The 10,998-nt window shown below is 57.5% G+C and overlaps 1 protein-coding gene across 1 annotated transcript in view; it reads left to right on the forward strand.

Annotated features, from left to right (window-relative positions):
* The first annotated feature begins 254 nt into the window (after window positions 1-254).
* LOC103604662 (telomerase reverse transcriptase-like) overlaps window positions 255-10,998 on the forward strand; it is a 15,505-nt gene continuing 4,761 nt past the window's right edge. Inside the window, exons 1-8 of the mRNA XM_008589234.1 lie at window positions 255-461; window positions 722-880; window positions 4,251-4,346; window positions 5,161-5,246; window positions 6,658-6,771; window positions 8,032-8,103; window positions 10,212-10,400; window positions 10,717-10,843. Of these exons, the coding sequence (XP_008587456.1) occupies window positions 255-461; window positions 722-880; window positions 4,251-4,346; window positions 5,161-5,246; window positions 6,658-6,771; window positions 8,032-8,103; window positions 10,212-10,400; window positions 10,717-10,843 (1,050 nt within the window). The remainder of the gene's footprint in view (window positions 462-721; window positions 881-4,250; window positions 4,347-5,160; window positions 5,247-6,657; window positions 6,772-8,031; window positions 8,104-10,211; window positions 10,401-10,716; window positions 10,844-10,998) is intronic.

Genomic DNA, 10,998 nt, shown 5'->3' on the forward strand with positions numbered 1-10,998 from the left:
TAAGTGCTAGTGTCTGACCCCAGAGCCCAGTGGGCGTGCCCCCCACAGGAGGTGGCTCCCCTCCTCATCCGTGGGAAAGTGGGGACAGAGAAGGGTCACATGAAGGTCTTGCATGTAGCCTGGTGCACTTTCCAGACATGGTTCCCTGGGCTCTCTGAGAGCCCAAGTCTACCTGGGCTCTGGCACAGTGCTGGGGGAGGCTTGGGGAGGCTGAGTGGGCATAGGGGTGACTGGGGAGCACCAAGGTGGGGGCGATGACATCCCATGTGGCTGGCCCCCAGGCCCAGCAGGTCAAGGCACAGGTCAGGACCCTGTTCAGCGTGCTCAACTACGAGCGGGGGCGGCGGCCCGGCCTCCTGGGGGCCTCCATGCTGGGCATAGATGACATCTACAGAGCCTGGCGGGCCTTCGTGCTGCGCCTGCGGGCCCAGGACCCCACACCCAGGCTGTACTTCGTCAAGGTGGGTCTGCCCTGCCCTCACGTCCTCAGGGTCTGGGGTCTGGGGGTCAGCAGGATCCTGCAGTGGATGGGTGTGTGCAGCCAGGATGGTACACGGGCAGGGGGCTCAGGGTCTCCCTGGTCCTCCTGCATCTGATTCACTGCAGGGTTTGCTACAGACAGGTTGGGCCCACGCTCGGGGGGGAACAGAACTGTGGGGCTTTGACCTCGTGGGGGCCAGGTGACATGAGTCGCTGATGGTCCTCACCTCAACTCACACAGGTGGACGTGACGGGGGCCTATGACACCATCCCCCAAGACAGGCTCGTGGAGGTGATCGCCAGCATTATGCAGCCCCCAGAGAACACGTATTGTGTGCGCCGGTATGCGGTGGTCCAGAGAACAGCCCACGGGCACGTCCGCAAGCTCTTCAGGAGACACGTAAGGCCCACAGCAGGCGTGTGTTCCATGATGTTCATGATAAAGGTGTGCCCGTGGTGCGGATGTGTCTGTGGTACAGATGTGTCTGCAATATAGATGTGGCTGTGGCATGTGTCCATGATACAGGTGGGTCCGTGACATGGTCAGGTTCATGATTCATGTGTATCCATGATTCAGGTATGTCTGCACCATTGGCGTGTCTGTGGCGTGTGTGTCTGGCATATGTGTATGCATGGCACAGGCATGTCCTTAGTGTGGGTGGGTGTGTTTTAGGCATGTTCATGACACATGCATGTCCATAATGTGTGTGTTTGTGGTGTAGGCATGTCCATTTCATGGTGTGTGCAGCCCCGGCCTGCCCGGTGGGTGCTGAGCAGAGCCTCCTGGGAGGTGCCTCTGCCCCTGTCTGCAGGCATTTTTGTGTTGTGTGGCAAGTTATGCGTTGAAGGTCCTCTCTTCCCGTGGCCAGTAACTCCTGTGCTGTCCCAGCATCAGGGCCTCGGGTTCTGCAAGCCAGGTCCAGGCAGGGAGGAGGGCCATAGTGGCGTCCCCACGGCCATCCTCCCTAGGAGTCCCATGCCCAGCTGTGCCATGCAGAGGGGCTGAGTGTGCACCGTGCCAGTTCCATGAGGGCAGGAGGGCCCACGACGCAGGGAGTCGCTTGCTCGAGGGCCCCTCCCAGGGCGACTGGGTCTGAAGCCTCAGCAGAGCTGAGCAGAGCACCTGGGATTTGGGCTCCCGGCCAGTGGTTGTGAGCACTCTGGGGTAGGGGGACTCAGCACTGTGCCCAGCGGGTGGGGAGGGGGGACGTGCAGAGGGGAAGGATCTTCCTGGAGCCTGAGGTCTGGGGAGAGGCAGGTAAATCCCACAGGGATGTGTTTATTTTCTTTTCTGTTGAATCAAGACTTATGCAGGTATCGTTATCAAACCATTTGTACCACCCACGCAACTTTATGTCTGTGGGCACCTGGTGGCCAGCACCTGCATCAAGGTGCAGAGAACCAGCAGCACCCAGGAGACCCCCTCGCTTCCCCCCCTGCTAAAGCCCTTCCCCAAGGTGACCCCAATCCTGACCTCCCTCCCCGTGGACACACTTTACTTGTCTCCACATGCGTGAAATTGGGCGGCACATGATGTTCGGGGTCAGGGGTCGTTAACTCTGGAGAGACTGAGATTCGGCCGTGTGGCAACGTGCGGCCCCCACCTTCCAGAGTGGCGTTCCGTGTGCGCAGCTCCATGGCAGTGGATGCTTCAGTGGTTCTGGGCTTGGGCTGTTCTGAACGATGCCGCTGTGAACATTCTTGGTTGGTGTCTTCAGTGCAGAAACCCTCACTGCTGGGTGACTCCCAGGGGTGGGGCTGCTGGGCCACAGCCGTCCTTTTGTTTACTTTAGTGACACTGCCCAAGGGTTTTCTGGCATAGTTGCAGGGTCACACTCGCCAACACTCGGCAGCGTGAGCCCTGGAGGCCACAGCGCGCCTGACGGTGCTGGAGCGGTCCTGTGAATGTCCGTTAGCATCTTCGTGACGACCGGGATGCTGAGTGCCTCCGTGTGTGCGACAGCTTGGACATCCTCGTTGCGAGATGCCTGTTCAAGCCATTTCCCCAGTTTGTAAGGGCTGCAGCCTCTCTTGTGATTTCTAGGAGCTCTTCACATGTTCTGTGCACAAGGCCATCGTCGAATGCTCCTCATTGCGAGATGCCTGTTCAAGCCATTTCCCCAGTTTGTAAGGGCTGCGGCCTCTCTTGTGATTTCTAGGAGCTCTTCACATGTTCTGTGCACAAGGCCATCGTCGAATGCACGTGTCGTGCAGAAGTTTTAATTTTAGTGCAGTCCACTTTATTGTTTACGGCAAAAACCGTTATGCTCGAGAAACCTGCCTGCCCCGGGTTGTGCCGACGTTCTTCTGCGTTTTCTTCTAGAACAACGTCCGTTGCTTTAGCTTTCACAGTTGGGTCTAGGATCTGTTCTGAGTTCATTTCCGTGCGTGGCGTGAGACAGAGGTCCAGGTAGACCTTTCCCCATGTAGACACGTGGTTGCTCCGACACCCTTTACTGATAAGACCACGTTTTCCCTTGAATTGTGAATCAGGAGCACGGGGTCCCTTTGGGCTCCCATCCATTGTGTCCACGCGTTGGCATCCTGCGCGTGACCGCGACCTGCGGGCGACCGGGCGGGGCCTCCTTGTCCTGCAGCTGTGTTCTTTGTCCTCGATGGTGCCCTGGCCGGGCTCAGTTTTTGGAATTTCTCTGCGAGCTGTAGATTTACTTTCTTTGAATTCTGTGATATCTGTTGTGATACCCTTTTCACTCTTGGCTTTTCATTGATGGTTTGTTTTCTTTTTCTAGGGATTTTTCAATTTTATTTATATTTTCAAAGAGCTGGCTTTTGAGTTTGTTAGTTTTTTCTACTGTTTATTTTCTACTTAATTGATTTCTGTTCTTTACTATCTGCTTCTGTTTTTTTTAGGTTTAATTTACTGTTCTTTTTCCAGCTTCTTGAGGTGCAGGCTTTGAACATGGATATTTGAACTTTCTGTTCTAAATAAGCATTTAAAGTTACAAACTTCACCTAGAACTGCTTCAGCAGCGTCTCGTGCACTGTGACACGTCGTCTTTTCATTGTCATTCAGTTCAATGTCATTCAGCCCCTCCATGCTAACCCGTGGGTTAGGAGTATATTGCTGACGGCGTGATTATTAACAGTGGAGGGGCCTCCACGTGTCTCTGTGGCCGCTGTCCAGGTCACCTCTGCAGTTTAGTCATGCCTCTCGTGCGTGTGACCGCAGCACTGTGGCAGATTCACGGGGCCCAGGGAATGTTCTAGCTGAGAGCCAGCCTGCACATCCGTGGGCTCCCTCCCCAGCCCGGCGGTCGTGCCGAGAGCTTCGCGTTGTGTGGCGTTCTGCTGCGTTCATTTGGGTGACATCCTGTCTTGGGGACACTGGGCTTTGCGGTTACTGTGATACAAAGCAAGCGTCGCTGTGAGGCAGGAGGCAAGGGGCCGTCCCCCTCCCACTCCGCGTGCGTGCCGTGGCTGCGCCCTGCCTCTGCCGGAGGTCGGAAAGGCCTTGGGGAGAAGCTGGTGGTGCTTTGCTCCTGACAGTCGGTAGCGGCTGCTCTGATGAGGGGTGACCATGGGGCAGTCCCCGGTGTTCCTGTGGCACTGTTCTGCCCCCCGTGCTTCTCTCCCCCTGTTCCCAAAGCTTCATGGTGGGGCTTTCCCAGGCTTTGTTCTGGTCGTCTGGCTTGGACGTCTGTGGCACGACCTCTGCCTGCTGGTGTCCTGTCTGGAAGAGCCATGTGCCCTACTCGGGCCACAGAGGGTGGCGTCCAGCCCCTCCATCCTCTTCTGCTCTTTGTCAGCAGGTCTCCACCCTCACGGACCTCCAGCCATACATGCAGCAGTTTGTGGAGCATCTGCAGGAGACGGGCTCGCTGAGGGACGCCGTCGTCATCGAGCAGGTGCCCGGTGGGGGTCAGGCCACTGGGCGCTGCGCTGCATGGACTGTTTATCTGTCGGGAGGAGCGAGGCAGGGACTGACGGCGGCCGCTTTCCCGGCGGGAGGGTCCCCACCGTGTCCACTTAGCTGTGCTGCGTGGTGGGGACCGCTTCCGTGGGAGCAGCGCACTCTCCCTTTGTGCCTGGCCGCTCTGCTGTCTGCAGCTGCTTTCCTAGGGGTTTGCTAGAGATGCTTCTCCCTCAACCTTGATCTGGAGGCAAAGGAGAAAGTGTCCTCTTCCTTTAGGAGGGCAAGTTGGAATCGACCTGTAGACCCCCCTCCACCTGCCCCGCCACGTGTAAAATCCATTTTCCTTGGGAGCCGAGGCCCAGTTGTCAGTGGCAAATCTCCTTACGTGCTCTGTGGTCCTTTGCAGAATCTTTGTTTAGTGATTATTCCAGTTAGGGGACAATTGTGTCCATGAGGTGATGCTCTGAGGCCTCTGGATGAATTTCTCATGGTTCCCGGGCTGGTGTGGGCTCTAGGCACCCAGATCCAGTGCCATGGGGCCAGGCAGGTGCATTTTATATAGCAAGTACTGTCTGGGTTGCGGTGAGCATGGGGTCTGAGCCCAGTTGGACACACAGGTGACGTTCAGCCTTGTGCAAATGCCATCGGCCTTCGCAGACTCGGCCCCAGCTAGACTGGCCTGCAGCTAGCCCAGCCCCTCACCCCCCATGAAGAACTCACCCCATGGGTCTTACGTGAGGGCCCACACCGCCTCCTGGCGTCCTCGCGCCCATGCGCCCATCCTGCGTCTCTGCTCGCTCCTCCAGAGCTCCTCTCTGAATGAGACCAGCCGCAGCCTTTTCAATTTCTTCCTGCACTTCGTGCATGACAACATCATCAGGATTGGGGGCAGGTGAGTCGACGGGTCGTCTGGATTCATCTTGGATTGTGCCAGCTGGGCCGTGGCTACTCAGAGGCGGGTGGCACGAGCTGGTGAGATCCACTGACTGGCCCCTGCCACTTCACTCCCCTTGACTCTCTCAGCTTCCCCTCCCCACCAGGGCCCCTGGGAAGCTCCCAGGCTCCAGGCTGCACACCCCATGCCCCAGGGCACCAGGGACCCATGAGGCATTGACGTAGCCCGAGGGAGCTCAGGCCTGCTCCGTGCTGAGTGCGGTCATGTAGCTGAGCCTGCACAGGTGTGGGGTGTTGGTGTGTGGGGTCACAGGTGCAGCCCAGTGTTTGGGCTGCAGTCTGTAAGCTCCATGTGGCCACCACAGCTGAACACCTGAGTCTCCGGCTTCCTCTCACTTGAGCTTTCCAAATGACTTTTTATTCAGTCACATACCCCCTGGCAAGGGTGCAGGCCCCAGTCTCTGGCTCAGGCTTCCTGTCTGGAGAATGGAGCAGCGACCTGCAGGTCGTGGGACCTGTGCTGGCCACAGAGTGGGTGGGTGTGAGCCACAATGGGTCGTGGGCTGCCTGGAGGAGCCACTGTTGCCCGGCTGCTGGTGGGAACAACCAGACCCACTGCAGCAGAAGCTCACGGGGTGCCAGGGCAGCGGAACCTCGGCTGGCATGAAGGAGCCAGGACTCCCGTGGCCAGCAAGGCCCTCTGGCACTTACATGCTTTTATAGTCACACAAACAAAATCCAGCACTTCGTGGGCAAGTTTAAATATACTTCTTGCTTGAAATTTTAAAAATTAAGGGAAGTCATGATTAATCGGGGAATAGGGGTATTCCACACGCTAACTCTATCCACTGAAACCATTCCAGGTCACGGTGAGAGGAGGGGACGGGGTGGTAGGAGTACAAGTGCTGCTTCATTTGATGTGTTTTAGGTATTTGCAGACTGAGAGTGGTAAATACCATTTTCATATGTGCGTGCACACGTGTGCACACATGTGTGTGATCTGTGTGTGTGTGGTGTGTATGAATTCACGCATGTGTGCATGTGTGTGTAGTGTGGTTTGTGTACGTGTGCTTGTGTGTGGCATGGTGTGTGTCATGTGCATGTTGTACATGAGTGTGTATGTGTGCATGTGGTCTGTGTAGTGTGGTCTGTACATGTGTCGTGTGTGTGGCATGTGACATGCATGTGTGCATGTGTGTGTGAAACAGCACAAAGCCCACGTGGCCACCTGCCTGCCTCTTGCCACCCCCTAGGTCCTACGTGCAGTGCGAGTGTGTATGTGTGCATGTGGTCTGTGTAGTGTGGTCTGTACATGTGTCGTGTGTGTGGCATGTGACATGCATGTGTGCATGTGTGTGAAAAAGCACAAAGCCCACGTGGCCACCTGCCTGCCTCTTGCCACCCCCTAGGTCCTACGTGCAGTGCCAGGGCATCCCGCAGGGCTCCGTCCTGTCCACGCTGCTCTGCAGTCTGTGCTACGGGGACATGGAGAACAAGCTGTTTTCTGGGATCCAGCAGGACGGGTAAGGGCTGTGCTGTGCCTGTGGGGCTGACCCGCTCTCCACTCGTTTGGTGTTTCTGGTGCTCGAGATGTTAAGGTAATTTTGTCTTAAAGAACCAGACAAGTTTACGGCCCCTTCCTGGTGTGAAGCCGCGGAGGCGGCATCGTGCAGCCGTGCATGGAACCGCATGTGCGTCTGTCGAGGGCCGGGCCGGGTATTTGGTGCTTCAGGGGCCCCCGTGGAAGCCCAGCAAGCAGCAGTAAGTTCCCTGAGTCGCAGACGTCCGCACCGATCGTTGGAGAATGCCCCTGTCCACACTGCTCAGCAACTCTTCGAGATCCTGGGGCAGTGGGACTGACGAAGATGAAGCCCCTCCTGCCGCGCCTCCACCCCGGCGCCCACAGAGCCGCCTCCTGTCTGAACGGGGGTGGGGGCCTCAGGTGCGGCGCTGCTTGGCATCAGGGAGCCTCGTGTGGTTGGGATCGCAGCAGGCTTTGGTCGATGGCAGTTAACTCTTCATTATTAAAATAATATCCCCAAGAGAGGAGCCGGCAGGCAGAGGAGGAGGAAGCGTCCTGCCCGGCACCGTCTGCCCCACACAGCTGCTGACCGCACTGTCTCTGGGTTTTTCTTCTGGAGCATCTTTTAAAAACCTTGTTCTAATTATAGCACATTCACAGTGGATCCAGATTGTTCTTAATAAGGTTGAAGTTCTGGATTGAAATAAATTTACCTGGAAGAAACAAAACTTGACCTTTACTGCCAGAGCTTAGGCAGCTGCAGGGCACAATGCCACAGTGCATCCACGGCCCCAGGGCTCGGGGCTGGGGGTCCCTGAGGCTGTACGCAGTGTGGGGTCTGGGCCCTGGGCAGAGGCTGAGAGCCGCGGCTGCCATTGCCTGGTAATGGGCACCATGTGGCTCAGAGGAGGACCAGGCTCAGCGCCAGCACTTGCCACTTGCAGTCATCCCTTTGAGTCTGGGAGTCCGCACCACGGTGCACTGCAGAGCCTTGGCCTGCTCACCTGCAGCCGGCGTGGAGCCCTGCAGCCTGTGCCGGCCCCAGCACCTGTTTCCAAAAGCATTCGCGGTCAAGTGCAGGGAGAGGCTCTGCCAGAAGGACATGGAGCTTGTTGTTTACCCTCTCCGGAGAACGCCGTGTGTTCTTGTCTGTGTGGTGTGGTGTTCTTTCTGGTTTTGAAAGGTTGCGACACTCCATCCCTTTTAGACAGATACTGTGTAAGAAGTGTCACGGAGCCTCCCGTATCTTTCCTGACTCCAGGCTGCTCCTGCGTCTGGTGGATGACTTCCTGCTGGTTACGCCTCACCTCACCCATGCGAAAGCCTTTCTCAGGTACGTCCCTCACACGTGTGTCTTGGTGGGTGCTTCACAGCCTACACGTGATGGGCATGATTGTGCCCTTAAAGAGTAATTCTCTGCACCCGGAGTGCATGTTTTTGCCACCGTGCATCAGTGCTGAGCAGCACATGGCGTGCTCTGGGTCACCCTTCCTGCCATGCTGCTCTGCGAGAGTAGAGGTGGCCCAGCTGTGTAGACGGGCCGGGTACCCCAGTGGGTGCCACGTGGAGAGAGCACGGCTCTGCGGCCAGGCAGGCTCAGCCCACTGAAGCTCTTGGGACTCATGCACACACTGATGTGCTGGCCAGTCGCAACCACCTGTGAGCCGGTGATGACTCCTGTGCCCCACAGCTGAGATCCCAAAGGGGTTTGTGCAGGGGCCATGGGGCCCGTGACTGCTGCCTCCTGCCTGGGAGGCATGCCGTGTCCCGGGCCTGGTAGCGCCGGACGGGCCTCATGCAGGCGAAGATCAGAGAGGCACTGAGCATCTGCGACTTTCACTGCGGTCACTTCCCTTCCCTTTTCAAAATTTTTAAACAACAAAACATGTCGCTCACAATTGTGGAGGCTGGAGCTCTACAAGATCGAGGGGCCGGCAGGTGCAGTGTCTGGTGAGAGCCAGCTCCCCGGTTCACAGACGGTGCCTTCCAGTTGCGTCCTCATGTGGTGTGAGGACAGGGGTCTTTCAGGGGCCTCTTTATGAGGGCACTGGTCCCATTCATGAGGGCAGAGCCCTTTGACTAGATCTCCTCCGAAAGGCCCACTTCCTGACACCGTCACCTTGGGGGTTAGGCTTCAACATATGAATTTTGAGGGGACACAGACCACAGCAGCTGAAAAGTGTAGATGATTCTGAAAAGGGGCTGTAAAGAGACAGTCGTGGAAGGTCTTAGCACAGCGCCTACTTTCCAGAGTCACTTTTCTTTATGGGATTATTTGGGAGGGACTGGAGAACTCGGACTTGCTAAGTGACAGTGTGTTGAGGCTTGGGGATCCCATGGGGGGGTTGTTCTTAAAGTTGATATTTGTGGCTCACGCTGAATTCAGGCACTGGGACCTTTGTCCTAGATCAGTGTTCGTAGGACGTGGCCCCTCTCTGGATGCCGTGGGGTCTGTGGACTTGTTTTGAAGCAGAATGTTACAAGGGAAGAGAAATGATGACAGAAAACCAAACATCACAAAACGCTGCAGCCTGAGAGGTGGCTTCCCGATCGTTGGCTGTGGTCACCGGACATGGTCCCCCACCCGAGTCTGCCCAGGAAGGCCTCATGCAGTGGGGCTGCACCGTGCGGTTCAGTAGCCTGGAGTACCGTGGGCCATGCAGATGTAAACTCATTAAAACTAAGTCAGAGGACAAGCCCAGGTCCTTGGTGGCACTGGCCACACCTGAAGACTCAGAAGTGACATGTAGCCAGTGGCTGCTGGAGAGGACAGAGCAGACAGGGGACACTGCCCCTGTTGTGGAGGGTTCTGCAGGACAGCTCTGCTCCGAGGTCTCGGGAGAAGGCTTGGAGTGTATATCGGGGTCCCCTTGGAGATGGACACATGTGGACTTGCACATGTGGAGACACTCACTGCAAAGAGTTGGCTGAGGCTCTGGAGGGGGCAGATCAAGCACGTCCACAATCCTGGTGCGGTTGGCAGGAAGGGCAGGCTGCACCCTGGGCAGGAGATGAGGAAAGTCCACAGGGGACATTCCCTTCCCAGGGAAGGCTCAGCCCAGCTCCTGCAACACGAGTGAGGAAAACCTCCCTTACTTAAGGCCTCAGACTGTGGGTGTCGACCACACCTGCGGAGCACCTTGCAGTGGCACCAGATGAAAGCTTGCTTGGATAACTGGGACAGTCCCGGCTGTCCCAGTTCTAAGCTGGGTTCCCATACTCAATGGTTCCCCTGTACCCCATAAGACAGGACCAGCACCCAAAGTCCAGAGCACGGCCCCGTCCACCCTGCCGCTGGGGTGCCTGCTGGGTGCCTGTGGGCCCAGCACCCTCCGCTCCTGGGGCTGCCTCTCTGGGGTTTTACGTGGAACGTGGCAAGTGACTCGGGGTTCTCCTGGGCGACAGCTCTCATCCCGTGGCTCGTGTTGCTCCCTGACTTAGGACCCTGGTCAGAGGCGTCCCTGAGTACGGCTGCGTGGTAAACTTGCGGAAGACGGTGGTGAACTTCCCCGTGGAGGACGATGCCCTGGGTGGTGCGGCCGTCCTCCAGCTGCCCACGCACTGCTTGTTCCCCTGGTGTGGCCTGCTGCTGGACACCCACACCCTGGAGGTGCTCTGCGACTACTCCAGGTGAGCCCCGGCTGGGCGGGGCACCATGCCTGCCCTTGTCAGAGCAGACGGTACTGCAGACGGGTCCGTTCCCGTTCCTGCTTCCCAGAAAGTCGGCTCGCCGTGCACCCCCTTCCCGTACAGGAGTGCACAGGAGCATGTCTTTCTGTAGGGGCAGGAACTGCCAGGCGGGTGGTTTTCTGGGCTGTTTTGGTAAAAGGAGCTGGTGCGGCAGATGTGGGGCAGCGGCATGTCCTGAGAGGAGCAGACTGGATCTGAATCCAGGGGTTCGGGGGAGGGACGGGCACACGCGTTTGACGCCCTCTCCCTGGCGCAGCTACGCCCGGACCTCGATCAGAGCCAGTCTCACCTTCAGCTGCGGCTTCAGAGCCGGGAGGAACATGCGTCGCAAGCTCTTTGGGGTCTTGCGGCTGAAGTGTCATGGCCTCTTTCTGGATTTGCAGGTGAGTGCAGGCTGCAGAAGGCAGCTGCCGTGAGGCCTCTGTGGTGTGCAGGCCCTGTTCTTGTGTGTGCACATCTGTGCCTGTGTGTTAGCGTGTGCATGCAAGCGCGATGCACAGGTGTGCATGGCACATACACGTGTGTGCATGTGTGAGCA

The sequence above is a fragment of the Galeopterus variegatus genome, unplaced genomic scaffold (genome assembly GCF_000696425.1).
Source record: "Galeopterus variegatus unplaced genomic scaffold, G_variegatus-3.0.2 Scaffold5320, whole genome shotgun sequence".
NCBI lineage: Eukaryota > Metazoa > Chordata > Mammalia > Dermoptera > Cynocephalidae > Galeopterus > Galeopterus variegatus.